General features: G+C 43.1%; 2 protein-coding genes across 5 annotated transcripts; one reads left to right on the forward strand and one right to left on the reverse strand.

Annotated features, from left to right (window-relative positions):
* Positions 1 to 552: 552 nt before the first annotated feature.
* ush1gb (Usher syndrome 1Gb (autosomal recessive)) lies at positions 553 to 8,378 on the reverse strand. 4 transcript variants are annotated; one of them, XM_030399376.1, is made up of 5 exons: positions 6,772 to 6,988; positions 6,330 to 6,417; positions 3,459 to 3,906; positions 2,328 to 3,151; positions 553 to 1,530 (listed from the first exon to the last, which is right to left on the reverse strand). In XM_030399376.1, exons 1-4 carry the CDS (start codon positions 6,818 to 6,820, stop codon positions 2,330 to 2,332), a joined length of 1,407 nt encoding a protein of 468 aa, XP_030255236.1. In that variant the 5' UTR covers positions 6,821 to 6,988; the 3' UTR covers positions 553 to 1,530; positions 2,328 to 2,329. The 4 variants fall into 4 exon arrangements, with proteins under 4 accessions (XP_030255236.1, XP_030255235.1, XP_030255237.1 ...); XM_030399375.1 differs by lacking the exons at positions 6,330 to 6,417; positions 6,772 to 6,988 and adding an exon at positions 8,099 to 8,378; XM_030399377.1 differs by lacking the exon at positions 6,330 to 6,417.
* A 3,520-nt stretch (positions 8,379 to 11,898) lies between these two features.
* LOC115570850 (proton channel OTOP3-like) lies at positions 11,899 to 15,956 on the forward strand. Its single transcript, XM_030399612.1, has 7 exons — positions 11,899 to 12,453; positions 12,535 to 12,671; positions 13,112 to 13,170; positions 13,288 to 13,442; positions 14,377 to 15,059; positions 15,138 to 15,302; positions 15,386 to 15,956. The coding sequence occupies exons 1-7, from the start codon at positions 12,108 to 12,110 to the stop codon at positions 15,554 to 15,556; spliced, it is 1,716 nt and encodes a 571-aa protein (XP_030255472.1). The 5' UTR covers positions 11,899 to 12,107; the 3' UTR covers positions 15,557 to 15,956.
* Positions 15,957 to 16,192: the final 236 nt, after the last annotated feature.

A 16,192-nucleotide genomic window follows, 5' to 3' on the forward strand; every position in this document is an offset into this window, starting at 1 on the left:
TTTCTGATTATTGGAATCATTTCTGTAGTTGATTGATTGATTTCTGATCAAATAACACGTAAAAGTGTTCTTTGGCTCTGATGCAGCATGTCATCTGCAAAGTTACTAGAAATTACGATTATCAAATAAATGTAATGGAGTAAAAAAGTAAATTATTTGCCTCTGAAACTTTCTCTCACTGCCTTTTACAGTCTTAAATTACTATTAAACTGTACCATTCCATCACTACGTAAATGTATACTTCCAGTATAAAACTAGTTCACAGTGTAGTTGCAATAGAACATTTGATATGAACTAGTTTTGTACTCAAAGTTTACACTTAAAGTTCAGCTCAGAAGTTGACTTTTATAATCTATTTGTCCCAAAAAGTATCACAGTGGTACACTTGTTAGTACTACTAGTGCATGGATATTAGTGCACTTACTAGATAAAGTAGACTTAAGAAATATACAAGAAGTGTTCTTAAGTTTACTTGATAAAATTTACTTTTTAAGTTCTTTTTTTCGGGTTGTTGGGAATATAAAGATATAACAACACACACAAACAAAACAGTAATATTTTTCCCTTTATTTTAATAAAACATAATCATAGTTGCAGGAACATCTTCAGATACAAAAACAGATATTTCTAAACAACATTCATGCACAGTCATCCTCTCAAGTGCACACACACTCACAGACGGGCCTTCAGTGAAACCAAATACGCCCGCAGCAACCTGAGATAACAGTGTTATCTAGCACACACTCGCACAGCCGTACAGAACCACCCCATTGTTTTTACTATTGCAACAGTGTTTGCAGAGCAGCAGTCAGTCTGGAGCTGCTCCATTCATAAATAACCCCGTTAATAGTAGGTCAGCAGTGTTTATGTGCCACGGAGGGATATAACGTGTTTAAAGTAATACAAATGTACAATGAAGACGTAATAAAGGACAAGTTAGATTCACTAATACGTGAATCGTTCTATGATACATGAGTTAATACAAAAATATCAGCGGTTACAGTAACAGACACTAATTTCTGCTCGCTTGACCGTTCAGGAGAGATGAAGAGGACTCAGAGACATCGATGACTTACGTTGAGACAACAGCACGTCTCTCTGCACAGAGTGCTGCCATGATAATCCTAACGAGTCTTCCCAAATGCCCAAATTACATCTACAGCTTAAGAGGGAACCCCCTCCAGGTCTGCTAACACAGACAGATCGAAGGCCTCCTTATGAGTTTTACACAAACAGTCACCTTTGCCGTAGCTTGCCAGATGTCTGTTCTGTAGACATCTACAGCAGCTTGGAATATCTAGGTTGCAGAGACCATGAGACCGTGATCATGGAGATTGCTCATAGAGCAGTCTTCACTATCCTTATCAATACTTTAACGTCTGCACGAGATACTTAAGATCTCCTATTGTATGGAGACAGAATGACGTGGGAGAATCAGTTTTCTTCTCCTACAGATGAGAGTTTGTGTATGTGGCAGAGTTTCAGTCAGACTTCTGGACTCCATGTTGTCTTCACTGATTGTACTGGAAACTGTGAATAAAACAAAGAAACATCAACACGATGTGTGACTGATGAAATGTGTAATGATTAGCAGTGAAGTGCCATGCAACTAAAAGGGCTGGTGTATCACTTAGTGCCACTAGGTGGTGCCATTTAGCCTGTTAGAAAGCCAAATCTATCTCAGCTCAGGTTGAAGTCGGGTGGAGGCATTATGGAAGTTTGCTCTGGAAACTGAAGCTGGGCTGCAGTCGAATAGACTTTATTACCTTAGTACGGTTCTTAACTGAGTGTAGCTAACACCTGGTATGAAATGCGATTATAACACAGATACAGATTAGTTTTCAATAAAATACAAGCTGTTGAGCTGAAAGAAACTTGGCTATAGTTACTGATTAAACATGTATTCATATATTTTATTCTGTTATTTAACAGAACCGTGAGAAAAATTTAAGTGTTATCTGCAGCGATGCAGGTGCTGCAACAAACCAGGACAGTCTAAAACAATATTTCATACGAAGATAGGACTAACTTAATGTCTTAAATATGCCGAATTAACAAGAGAGGACAGATAACTAAGAATTTATCACAGACCTTGTTTTACTAAGTTTATAAAGTCTCCCTGAGCTCAACAATTCACAAAAATCCTGGATTTTTAAAGGGAGTTTGGGGCTGATTAATGCCAGGTATAAATGCAAAGGCAAGAATGGATCTTTTTTTATTCAGAAATAGATTGCTTTTTAATACACAGTTGCTTAAAGGTGTTTATCATCTAGTAAAGGACAGTGTTTCCTCCCATTGAAACAAACTGTTGATAACTCCACACTGACCTTCAAAGCTCTGTGTCTTCAATGGCCTCTGGTTCATCTATCGTTTCCAGACGTCTCTTGCAGGCGTCCAGGAGTTTCTTCCTGGGGCCCAGAGGGATGTGAATGCTGGTGAGGTCCTGATCTGAACACAGCAGCAGAGCCTCCAAGTCGATCTTCTCCCTCCTGAAGATCTGCATGAACTCACCGAGGCTCTGAGAGGCCAGGAAGGTTTCCAGAGGACTGTTCTCTGGCTCCATGTCCTGATCCAGAGCAATATCAGTCTCTTCCCAGGGCAGCTCCTGGAGGTTTCTTTCCTGCAGGCTCAACGCGCTGCCGATACTGTCCTCATCGAAGCTGGGCGAGCGTCGAGGCAGACGTCCTCGTAGACGAACATTCGGCGCCCTGCCCACAGGTTCGCTCCCTGCTACACTCCCTTCATCCCTCGCCCCGATCCCAAACATGCCTGCACTCATATAGTTCCTCCTGAACACCATGGTGCCGAGCCCAGGTCGGGTGAACAGGGAATCACGTCCGGAGTCGGCGCTGATCTCAGAGTACGCTGCCTCGTGGAGGCCTGGGTCGCTCATGGCACGGGAGACGGTGTCGGCATCGTCGTCGTTATCTCTGTGGAACATGTCGCGGATGTCGAGGCGCGACCGCTCCCTGGGGTTGGCGTATGTGCCCTGTTTGAGGAACATGACGTCGTTGCCGAGCTGCAGGCCGGACAGCGAGCGCACACTTTTCCTCCCGTCCTCGTAGATCTTAAAGGTTCCATCCACCTGCTTCTTCTTCTCCAACTTCTTCTGGATCTTGGCCTTGCCCTTGGCTGTGGACTGCAGCGTGGCCTGAGAGGGAAGTAAAGACAGTAAGGAGTTAAAAAGACTGCAAAACGCCACAAAGACCACCGTTTCTAAACACTGTTAATGTTACAAGACAAACAGAATCAACGTCTTGTCTTTCCAAGACTTGAGCTTAGCTAGATGTCTAAATGTCTTTCTCATCTTTTATCAGTGTTGGCTAGTCCAAGCTAACGTCTGTATTAGCTACTCCAACAGGCAAACATCAGTGTTAGCTTCACCAATAGCAAATGAGAGATTCTTGCTAAGTGATGAAATAAACTCTTTTTGGGAAAATATGTTGAGAAGTAACCACCTGTGAGTATGGCATGTTGGAGGTGACGGTGTTGAACTTGCGGCTCAGTGTGCTGCCGCTGGTGTAGCTAGAAAAGCTTATAGCGTCTAAGTTGTCTAAAGCCGCCGACTCCTTCATGAACCTCCTTTCCATTCGTTCGTGGTGCTTCTTCTGGAGTTTCTCGCAATCTCTGATCCGACGCTCCGCGGCGCGGAACGCCCGGTCCTTCAGCTTGCCGACCAGCTTCGGGTTGAGCGTGATCTGCTTGGCGGCGATGGAGTCCAGGTAGCGGACGCAGTCCATGTGGCCCTTGGTGGCGGCCATGTCCAGCGGCGTGTGGTAGTCGTTGTCCAGACACCACACGTTGGCACCGAAAGCCACCAGGAAGGACAGGCAGTTGTGGTGGCCGTTGGCAGCCGCCAGGTGGAGCGGCGTGTTGCCCCAGATGTCACACTTGTCCGGGTCACCTCTGGAAGACGGATGATACGAGAAGCCATGTTGATTCACTGCAGTAGTTTTACTCAAACGATTTCAGCTGATAATCTTAAAGAAACATTTTGCGTGTTTCTCTTATTTATCACAAATGACAGGAGCATTTCTCACAGAGATCTACTACAGTGCAGACTTAACACAGCTTCACTGAGAAACTCAAGCTCACTTTGCTGATCCTCTTACACAACAGACTGAAGTTAGGAAGTAAGATGACTCACATGACCTGCAATTATGTCGCTTCATCTCCTGCACAGAGAGGCTTGTACCTCGACTCAAAACAAGGCATCTACAGACACCACTGTGGGCATTTTTCATAATTCTTTGACCTTTAACCATTGTTGTAAAAAGTTCCCAAAAGTCTAATTGAGTAAAAGTATCTGATATTTAATGTACTTAAGTATCAAAACTACCCATAATGCTGTGCAAGCAACAACAGTTCTAGTTACAACAACACAGTCTGGACTTTGTCTCTTGGTGACATATTGATTACCGTTCACCGACACACATGCAGCGTGTTGACTCTTCCTCACTTCACATATAAACATGTCTGCTCAGTGTTTGTATTGACCTGAAGCCCCTCCCCTTCCTGTTCTCTCCCCGCCCCCTCACGGCCAGGAAGCGGCTCAGCCCTGATGAATTATTGAAGTTCTGCAGGTTAAACATGACAGAGGTGACTCTGCATTATTTATCCCACACACCAAGTCTTTTTCTCTGCAGACACCCGGAGACACGGTCACCACACACCGCGGGGTCACCGCCGTCATCGGCATGAAGCCTGATTTCAGATCCGCACTGCACGCTGGCCGAGCGGACAGATATCTCAGGTGATCTCAGGGCAGATAGTATTTTTACGTTCAGAGACTCATATTTTGCTTTTATATATGTCAGCTGAAAGAGCAGTGGAGCAGCTCATCTTCCAAAATGAAATGTATCAGTGTAGTAATACCGAGGAGGAATCACACTGAACTATCTCTGATAGTAACTCGACCATCTGCCGCTCTGCCAGGAGCTCTGACTCAGGGACGACACACAAAACTCAAACAAACACATGTGTAACTCCTGTATAACTCCTCTTCCTTGTACAGGAAGGACAACATTGTGTCTTTGGTACCGACTGAAATGCACCTGGAGCCTGAGAATAAAAACTCAAGTTCCCACGGCCGGGCTCAGCTCCGAGGGGCCTCCTAACAAAAATGGGCTTGTTGAGCTGTAACAGAGCGCACAGCAGGCTGCATGTGAGGCTTTGTTATCTGCTCACAGACCCAGAAACTAACTCGTGGTAATTGAATATCACCCTGTTTGTAGCCGTGATAACAGTGTGGCTCTGGAAATGTAAATGTAGGTCTGTCGGTTAGTCCACCACCTCGATCCGGACTGAGATATATCAACGAGCGTTGGGTGGTTTTTCCTCTAGTGCCATCACCAGGTCCGAAATGTATTTGGTCCTTTGCTTTTGGTAATTACCAAATATTTGAACAATCATACACATTCCCATCTGCCTCAGTTGGGAATCAGCTAGATTTGATGACAGTCAGTCAGCTGGTTGTTTGGTCACACTAAAAGTACATCCACACAATCCTGATGAGGCACATTAACTCATTTAGTTCAGTGTTAAACTTAAAATAAATAAAACTTCAGGTGTTATTTAGTCAAACATGTCATATCACACAGAAATACTTAAGATCTGTAGCCAAGCTTTAGGGTACATTTTACATATGCCCCCTCTTCAAGACAATAATATCAGGTAATATTGATAAAGACCTATTTCAGCTGATATTGAGCCTAATTCAGTCAAGCTATGCACGTGCCATAAAAATCACCAAAAACTTTGATGATTAATTAATCATAGTAGTAATTTTTCATACAGAAATGTCAACCATAGTCTGGTTCCAGCCTCTTAAATGTGAGGATTTGCTGCTTTTCTTTGTCATTGAGACAGCAAATGAAGAGTCTTTGGGTTTTGGACTGTTAGTTGGACAAAAGAAGCAATTTGACAACGTCACTTCGGGCTCTGGGAAACTGTGAGAACAGTGATGTTCACAGTTTTTTTGTAATTTCATCTATTACCCCTGAAATTAACTGACAACTGAACTGATAATGAAGAGAAATACAAGCTGCAGCCCTTGTTAACTTATATTTGACAACTTATATCATAGTTTTTTGTTGTTGTTTTGTATTTTTTACAATTTTCACACTATATTTTGTTGAGAGAAAGTTTCTTTCATCACCTTGACTTTGGCGACTTCAAACATTTGTCTTATGTTGTTAAATAAATAAAAGGTTTAGCAGGAAATTATTTGCAGCACTTATAATTAAAAAGAAAGAAAAGAAAATCTGAAAAGTAATTCAAAGAAAAATGACAACATTTTCTGTTAAATCTTCTCTACTTCTGTCGTTTACCTCCTGCTGTGAGCTCTGACCTGCAGCTCAGCTTTAGCCGTCGTTGTTCTCCTCACAGTCACTCTGCACCGAGTCCTGCAGGGTCGCCCAGATGTAGAACCCACACTATCCATCACTGTGACCTTTCCTGCGTCTGCAGTCGCTCCAGCATCAAACTCAACTGCCTCCTCTTTACTGCTCGCCTTATAAACCTGCCAGCAGCAGCATGACGGACGGTGACAGTAAATATCATCCTGCCCGAGAGGCTGCTGCTCCAGAACCTCCGACAAAAGACCCTCTGATACGCCACCAGCAGCTAATCTCACAGAATATAGACTTACACCTGAACATTCTTATCATATCTGAAGCCTGTGAGCTTACAGTCGGTTTCTGTTCAGACGTTTCAGTAACTGATCGGTATAAAAAGGTCACAGATCAGATTAAAACCCTCACCTGCACTCACCTGCCATGTAACGGATTAGCCTGAGCCACATTAAATATAAAGTTATCATGCTTCAGACGCATCAACACACACTCTCTGTGTCCCTGCTCCTGATAGAGTGCGAGTGTGTGTTTATGTTCCACATGCTTGATGTCCTGCTGCAGTGACCTTTCTCTGTAATCAGGCCGTTAAAATGTATAGAGCTCCATCTGCAGCTGCACTGATTGGAATAGTGACGGAGGCAGGAGCCAGTGTGGCGCCATGTTTTTAGATTCGGGCTGATATGAGCTGACACATCAAGAGTTTCCGCTTCTGTAAATACAGTTTTTGTATTAACTATCTAATAGCAGAATGGGAACTGAACTACAGCTGCCACTAAAGATTATTTTCTAGGTTCATGTACTAGTCGATTGGTGTATAAAATGTTTTGGGACAATGTTGATCAGTGTTTTCCTAAAGCCCAAGATGACGTCCTCAAATGTCTAGTTTTGACAACAACCTAAAGATATTCAGTTTACTGTCATAAAGAAGAAAGAAACCAGAATATATTCACAATCAAGAAGCGGCAATCAGAGAATTAACCAATCAATTAATTATTAAAATAGCTGCCGATTTATTTAATAGTCAACAAATAATAGATTCATTGTTACAGCTCGAACCCACTTTAACTTCCTGTTCAGCTCTGACTTCATTATAGTGATTAAAGCAAGTGAGGTTGTATGGAAGCCCATTTCTGCCAGTTAAAGAAAGCATTGATTAGAACTAGAATATATATATATATCCTACAGTAAATTATAATTAGGGGATAAATGTCTAAATTGTTGAATAACAAGACAATTATGGGTTAGAAAGTCAAAACGCTGACATATTAAATCTAAATTTTGGGGGAAATGTCATAATAATGACATGCAAAGATGAAATTGTGGGAAAAAAAAGACAATTATGGGATACAAAACCGAAATTATGATATTAAAAACAGTAATTGTGAGATTAAAAAACGTCGACTTTATGGGGTACATTTTTACATTTTATCCAATAATTATGATTTACTATGGTTACTTTTTTCGCCAAGCTTCCCCAGATCTGTGACTGAAATAAGAAAGTACACTGACAGTTTGTCCACTGAACTTCTCCTCAAAGAAAATGAAACATTCTTCTCTCAGGAGAGAATAAATAATCTCCCTCTGGTGAGAAGTCGACAGGGAGTCTTCCAGGAGACAGGTCTATTTTTTCACCCCCTCTGACAGCTTTAGTTATCAAAGTTAATAAAATAAACTCAAACTGTGATCCTGGATCAGATAACTCTCAGTGACCGTCTCCAGCTCCTGGTTCTGCTCCTCGGACTCACCCTCTGCTCACGATGAGCCGCAGCGCCTCCAGGTTGCCGTGGTACGCGGCCCACAGGGTCGGTGTCATCCCATCCTCGTCCGGTGCGTTCAGCTCCTTCCGTGTAGCCTCCTTCAGCACGTCCAGGTAGCCGTCCCGGGCCGCCCGGTGGTACCGGTCGTTCATGGCGGCGCCCTGCGCTCACTCTGAGCACGGTTCCATGGAGGTTCTGGACGGTTCTGTCCCGTTTTCTGGACCACGTTCAGCCCGGGACTCGGCGTGTCCGGTCCGGACAGGCTGACAGGCTGGTTACTAAGGAGACGAGCACGAGGCGTGCTGTTGTCAGGCAGGGGCGGAGCTACGAGTAGTGGACCCGCCCCCCCATTAAGAGCCAGTGAGAACTGAATAGAACTTGACATAATATATAATAGAACTGTTCTGTTCAATTATATTCTGGTCTATATATATATCTATATATATATATATATATATATATATATATATATATATATATATATATATATATATATATATATATATATATGTATGTATGTTATAAAGCAGGAGTATGGAACTTTCACATACAAATTAAAGTATTTTATATTCAAGCTATTGTCAAACTAGCTCGTGCATTGCTGACTGATTAAATCCCCTTCAGATGAGTGTCTGTATTTTGCAGTAAACCAGAGTTCTTACATGTTATCTCTGTAGACACTCTACAGCTGTGCACTTTCACAGCTGTTGCTATACTTTTCATTAACTGCCACTAGAGGGAGACAAAAGTTCAGTACTCCAGCTGTAATCTTATTTTTTTTTTTTTTCACATCCCAGTTCGAATGTCTAAATATAGGCCTGACAAATAAAAGTTAATTGTTCTTTCAAAGGTAGCACTTGCATTATTTTTGCTTTTACATCATAATAAGTGTCAGTGGCACAAAATGGTGTTTGAACGACAATAATATTGTTTATTGCTATTATTTCTGTGGAACAAAATGGTCTAATAAAAGGTAGTTATCATGACAGCTCTACCTGGCATGAAAGGTAAAATAGAATAGAATGGAGTTGACAAAAGCAGCTAAATAAGAATCTTTTGTGATTCTGTTACAACTCCAAATTATTGTGTTATGTATTATGTCATAATTATCCTGTTGATTGATATGCATGACTGTCTATCAACCAAAATCCATTTACTTCTTCCTCTATCAAGAGAAATGATTGCATATGAACTGATATAACTTTGGTTTTAATTCACATATCTTAACAGAGGAAAAGCGAATTTCATTTTTTTCCCAAACTATATCATCTGATAAGAAGACATGTTGTGCTCTCTCCTCAGAGTTTATCAAAAACTTAAAACACTTATTGATCGATAGAACATCTCTCAGTTTTCCTTTGCCTTGATGTTTTCAATTTTTTTTTTTACATGACAACGAAGTGAGTCAAATGAAATGTGTGAGAAAATGAATGAAAGAAGAAGAACAGATGAGAAGAGAGCAGAGGTCAGTGTAGTATCTGAGTACATGTGGACTATTGGACTGAGATCAGATGTAATAAAACACAATACAAATGAAGACGAAACAGTCCAGTGCTGTGAGAAATAATACAGGCAGAAGACAGCAGCATGTAGACAGTGGATTATAATAGAAGACAGTAGAGTAAAGAAATGTGGACTACTGTGCCAGAGTGGGAGTAGAATCGACGTCACAGACTCTCTTCCGGGTGTGAACTGATTCTTCAGATGATTGACCAGCAGCCACAGGTGAGTCGATCAATTTCTTATCAATGGATCAGGACACAGATCGTGTATCTCAATGTGAATTTCTCAGGCGGGATCTCTCTAGAATGCCTCTCCTACATTTATCCCTAAAGAATCAGTTAATTACTAGTTATTAACTGATTGATAAACAGGGGCAGGAGGGTGGAAAAAAGGGCGAAACTGAAACTTCACTTGATGTGCTTGATTATTTGACTGCGCTTACTTCCACAAATGTAAATATAATATAAATACAGACGCATTTGCTCAGGAGCAATCAGGTGTAAAATCCCTTTATTTGATCTAACAGGCCATAACAGTGCTGACATGCACCTCAAACCAGATAATCGATGTGTGTAGGCAGCATGTTTGATGATGTTATGAAGCGGTGATTGATTTATCTCCACCTGACTTCACTCCATCAGTCTGATGGGCTGCAGTCGTGCATGAACTCACAGAAAGGTTTCAGCCAGACTAAACAAATACGTGATTTACACAGCGGAGGTCTGCTGGATGCAGTTTCACTCCTGCGGGATTTGACTTTTGACTGCTCATTGTCTCATCTTTTCACAAAGATTGTGACGGTTTAATTAACTTCTGTTCATCTAATAAATCTCAGTCTTCTCCTGATGTATTTTGTCAGCAGCGCGTCACAAACCCTGATGGTATTAATAATGTGTCTGCCTTTATGACAGGCTGTATTTGATCAGCTGCTGTCTGAAGAAGACAGATGGGAGTTGTTTAGTCGCTCATCTTCAGCTGCTGTAAAACCAGAGTACGAACTACACATGTATGCCTCCACTCACTGTTGTGAGGGTCATTGACAGCCCAGTTACCAGAATAAAATGTTGGCAATTAAGCCCACTGAGTAAAAACATGTCCAAAAGATATCTTTCAACGTCAGTGCAGACGTTGAGAAGACGTCCAGTGGAGAGCCAGAATGAAGGTTCCTCAATTTTTGGATAAAAACATTTTGACTTTATTTTAGACATCTTTTCAACTTCAGTCACAGACGTCTAAAGAGCTTCTTCTGGTTCAAAATGAGGCATGTACTTTACCAAGTGAGCTATTTATCAGATTTATTTATTTTTTTACCATGTTTTGGTCATCCAACCCCATAAAGTGGGCTTATATTCAAAGCTTGGATAAATCTGACAAACAGCTCACCTGGTAGAGTGCAGTAAATGGGCACAAACATGCAAAAACATTGCAATGACCCTTTAACTACTACGCTCACTCCACAGCTCAAATTTAAGGGTGTGTCTGCAAGTTTCAACTCCTTAACTACCAATAACATGCGATGTGATTTATTAAAATCTCTTCAAAAGCTGCATTACATGATGAACTTGACTTTTTCATTCAACCTTTAAATCTCCAGGAATCATTCAGGCTGCGTCCGCAATCTTAGTGATGTCAAGAGCTCATTTAAATCAGAGTAACTACACACAGAAATGATTAAAAGCTGATATTCAGAAATGTATCTTATCAGCTTATCAGTATTGATGAAATTCTACCTGATAAATAAAGCTAGTGATGCAAATCTATCCACTTGGAGTTCACTGTGATGGACTTTCTCTTTGGGTTTTCGCTCTGAAAAGAATGAATGGAACACCTTCACGTTTCTAAAACAAATCAACATGTTTAACAAAAGGTAAAGCTGTGATGTGAAGCGTCTGAAACATGCAAAACCTTCTTCAATCCTTAATCATTCACATCAGGGATTGAAACGGAGCTGCAGCAGGTTATCAGCTTTGACCGAGCCATTAGCTGCTACTTGAGGCCGTGCAGTGATAAGAGCGAGGTGAGATTTATAATCAGTTCCTGGTGTCGACTGTACGCAAACACTGACACAGAGCCCGGCTGATAAACCCTTCCACAGTAAAATAACCTCACTGACTTTTAGAGAAAAAAAACTCAGCTGAAGCGTGACTGAGACTCTGCTCGGGTCGTCTGAGGCCGTGAAGGAAACCTCGCTCAGGCGCTCAGGTGAAGGTTCAAGTGGTTTGACAGGGGGAAAAACAGGTGAGCGTGAAAAGTAAACATGATGCCTGTCGCTTTTCCTATGAAAGGTGTGTCGTTATTAATGCTCTGGATCGTGACCACGCCTGCGCCAGTGTTGGAAGGCGGCTCAAGAGGAACGAACACCAGCTCCTTTCATGCCGTCACATGTTGAGAGAAAAGCCTGAAAACTGGATGGAAAAGAGAAGAAGAAGACGGAGTGGGGAATAAACTAAAGAGTGAGTTTAGAAGAAGAAGAAGGGGAAGAAGGACTACAAATATGAATCCAGATCCTAGAGTCACAGAGCTGGACTCTCCCAGCAATGAAATAGTCCAGAACTCAGACGACCAGGAGCCGGAGCTGGACCCTCTTCTGGTCTGGGCCCCCAGCGGCAGGCGGCTGATCTCGGGTCTGCTGGGTCTGAACGTGGTGCTGCTGGGAGCCGCTCTGGTGGCCGGGGAGGCTTTTAACCCTGCCGGCCTGAAGCACCACGAGCCCCAGGTGTTCATGCTGCTGCTGCTGGGGGTCAGTCTGGTGTGGCTCCTGTGGTACCTACTGTGGGCCCGGAGACAGCCCGACATCTGCCCACATAAAGACCACCACGCCGGGGGGATCACTGTCACCGGTGAGCTCCAAGAGATCCTTCATTACGACAGATAACAAATTTGCTCTGGATCTTTCACTTAAGTCTTTCTCCTCCCTCCAGTGGTCCTGATGCTTTTCGCTGCCTTCAGTCTGCTGCTGTACATCTGCAGGATCGGTTATCTGATCAGTATGAGGGACTGCAAGCCGGCCGCTAAAGTGCTCTCTCCATTCATCGAGGCTCCTTTTCTGGCTCTGCAGGTAAAGATATTAACATCCTGGTAGAGACTCTGCAAAAGAAGTGCTGAAAAAGCAAGACTCAGAAAAGTAGAAATATGTTAATAATCATGTTTCATTATGTTTGTCTGTTACCTGCGGCTACAAATAAAGTCACCTGAACCTGAATACATTTTAATGTAGTCAAACTATAATGTGCGAGACGTGTTATGATAAAGAATTGAGGGATTTATGAGATACGAAATCAGCGCTTCTGTTCTCGACTGGATGCAAACAAAAGAAAAAGAGCTCTGGCTCATTATTTGCATGTCTCCTTCACACTTCTTTCCAACGAAGTACTCGAGCACCAGATTGCATTATCAAAAGAAATCATCTTTATATATTAATCTTTAATTTCTTCCATATCTGTCCTGAAGGCTCTGTTTTTATTCACCACTGAATATGAGCTTATCTTTCCTTTGCAGACATATTTACTCTGGGCTCACTCCAAAGACTGCATCCACAGACACAAGATAATAACCAGGTGCATCTCTCTATACTTTATATTATACTGTCTGTGTATTGTATATGTGTTCCTTGTATTTATGTCTTTACCTTCATATTTGAATCTGTTTACATATGCACGTTGTGTTCGGTGTAGGTCCGGCCTGATGTTGATCCTCTCCGCTGACCTGCTGCTGTGGCTGAACGCTGTGACCGAGGACACCATCCACGCAGAGATCGAGTTAGAAAAAGAAGACAGGCTCGATTTTAGCAACACAAAATCATCCGAAGCAGACGTCTCTGATTTAACAGGTAGTTAAAGATATACTATGTGACGTTCCTCCCTTGAAATGTGCGGAAACGACGAGACATTTTTTTTAATGAGTTGTTCACTTACATTGTTCCAAATGTAAGTGAGGAAGGAAGTCAGTAAACATGAATAAACCTACTGTGTAAAAGCTTTGAAAGATTACCTCGTCCGTGAAAATTCACATCAGACAAGCGCGGATTAGACCATGCAACCATTCACATTTACTCAACTGAAAAGGCACTCATCCCAGGAGTGAAGATAAATCCAGTTTTAAATCCCACAAGATAAAAAGTCAAAGTATAAGCAAAGTATCTCTGAGCTCTCCTCCCTTCCGTAAACAGCTCCAGATCAGAGCAGTATCTGATGTGACTTCAGAGTGTTTATTCCTCCAGAAGATCCGATGTGACCTGTAGGTGTTTGTTCTTCCAGAAGATCCAATGTGACTGCGGGTGTTTATTCCTCCAGAAAGTCAACAGATTGCTGGTGTTTATTCCTCCAGAAAGTCCAACGTGACTGCAGGTGTTTATTCCTCCAGAAAGTCAACAGATTGCTGGTGTTTATTCCTCCAGAAAGTCCAACGTGACTGCAGGTGTTTATTCCTCCAGAAGGTCTGACATGACTCTGTTTGTGTATTCCTCCGGACGCCCCATGTGACTCTGGGTGTTTATTCCTCCAGAAAGTCCGATATGACTCTGGATGTTTATTCCTCCGGAGGGTCCGATATGACTCTGGGTGTTTCTTCCTCCGGAGGGTCCAATATGACTCTGGGTGTTTATTAGTGATAGTGACTTGAGAAAACAATGCCCCTTCCTGTTTTGTTTGACGCTCTTCCTTTGTGCTGTAATTCAACCTTCATTTTCTGAGGAGAAATCTGTCCTGGTAGTTGATAAGTCGAAGCAAAAAGTTGATTAAGTCTGATTCCACGCCTGCTTCCAGGAGCTGCCAACTCAACCCTCTGTCAGTGCAGTGCGAGCGCAGCCTGCCTCACCTTCAGGAAAGCCATCGAAGTCCTCTACCCCTTCAACATGGAGTACTACCTGATGGCCGGCTGCATGATCTACGTGATGTGGAAGAACGTGGGCCGCAGGGTGAGTCCGGATCACCACCACGTCGCTCAGAAGCTGACCCTTCATATCGTCTATGAAGGCGGGGTCATATTCGGCCTCGTGTTCGGCGGACTCGTCCTCGCCGCGGGGGTGACCGTCTTCATCCTCTACCAGGTGTGGGTGGGTCAGAAGCAGCTTCGCCTCACCGCCTTCCTCATATTCTACGGCTACCACTTGGGCGTCATGCCTGTCATGTCTCTCTGCTGCCTGGCGGGGATGCTGGTCCACAGGCTGGAGAGGAGGGCGAACGAAGGTGGACACAACCCGACTCGTAGCCTGGACGTGCTCCTCCTGGTCGCCGCAGCTCTGGGCCAGCTCGCCCTGTCCTATTTTTCCCTGGTGGCGGCCCTCGCCGTGGGGACCGAGGGGCCTCTGGGGAGCCTCGACCTGTCTTACTCTCTCCTCAGCCTGCTGGAGCTCATCCTCCAGAACATCTTCATCATCGAGGGCCTCCACAGGCACCCCAATCTCCTCGCCAAGAAGAAGGCGAAGCAGCTGAGGAGCATTTTCAAGGTAAACGCCACCAGGCCTGCATTTCACGAGTGTTTTGTAAACTTGGCACTCGTGTAAAGGTTTTGTTTTGCCCCACAGCCGAGGAAAAAGGTCACGGCGCCGATACAAGAGGAGAGGAACACGGATATTTCACTCCTGGAGGGGAGCACACCAACTGCTGCTCAAGAGCATGACGGGAAAAAACCCTGGACCAAACAAGCGTTAAAAGAGATCTGTGCTTTCCTCATCCTCTCCAACATCATGGTAATGTCATGTCTGCAGAGAAACACGCACTCCTTTGTTGTTTCTACATTTATGAAAGTTAACAATGCATCCTCTCCCTGCAGCTGTGGGTCATCCCCGCGTTCGGAGTCCACCCTCAGTTCGAGAACGGCCTCGGGAAACAGTTTTTTGGCTTCTCCGCCTGGTTTGTTCTGGTGAACCTGGGCCAGCCGCTCAGTGTTTTCTACAGGATGCACTCGGTGGGAGCTCTGATGGAGCTGCTCATCACTGCCTGATGAGAAAACATAGACGACATGACTGTTAAGAGTAGATGTAGATAGATTATAAATTATTTGGTTTACGTGTTTTGTTGTGGCTGCTTTTCGTGGTTTGAGCTCTTTAGTTCACATTCAAGGACTTCTTATTGCTGCAGCGTGCAGTGGCGTTTGATAAATGTGTTTATATAACTTTGTGCTTGTCTCTTTCCTGTTTCAACATGACGAAAGCTGCATTCTGCATACTTTTTTTTTTTTTTTTACCTTAGTGCATACAGCAGCTGACCTCACAAAGTACACACTGTCAAGTCGTCACCTGCCTCTCGTCGGCTCAGTCGATGTAACGTATCATCACGCTGTGCAGAGGATTGTGGGATACATTTCAATATGTGAAAAATTAAAGTGAAATTGTGCTGGAAAATGTATTATTTTATATTTTTGTAGGTGGTAAATGATTCCAAACCTGATTAATAACAATTAACATTCCTTATGTTTAAAATGCCTTACTTTACTTGACTGTCTGTCTCACTGTTCTGTTGCCTTATACTTCTAATCAGCTACGTTTCTGTAAGTGAATATCGTACTTCTCGCCCCTCTACATTTATTTAACAACTTTAGTGACTCGTTTTTTTGCGGATACGTGCTGCATCAGCAGAG

This window comes from Sparus aurata, chromosome 20 (genome assembly GCF_900880675.1).
Source record: "Sparus aurata chromosome 20, fSpaAur1.1, whole genome shotgun sequence".
In the NCBI taxonomy this organism is placed as follows: Eukaryota; Metazoa; Chordata; class Actinopteri; order Spariformes; family Sparidae; genus Sparus; species Sparus aurata.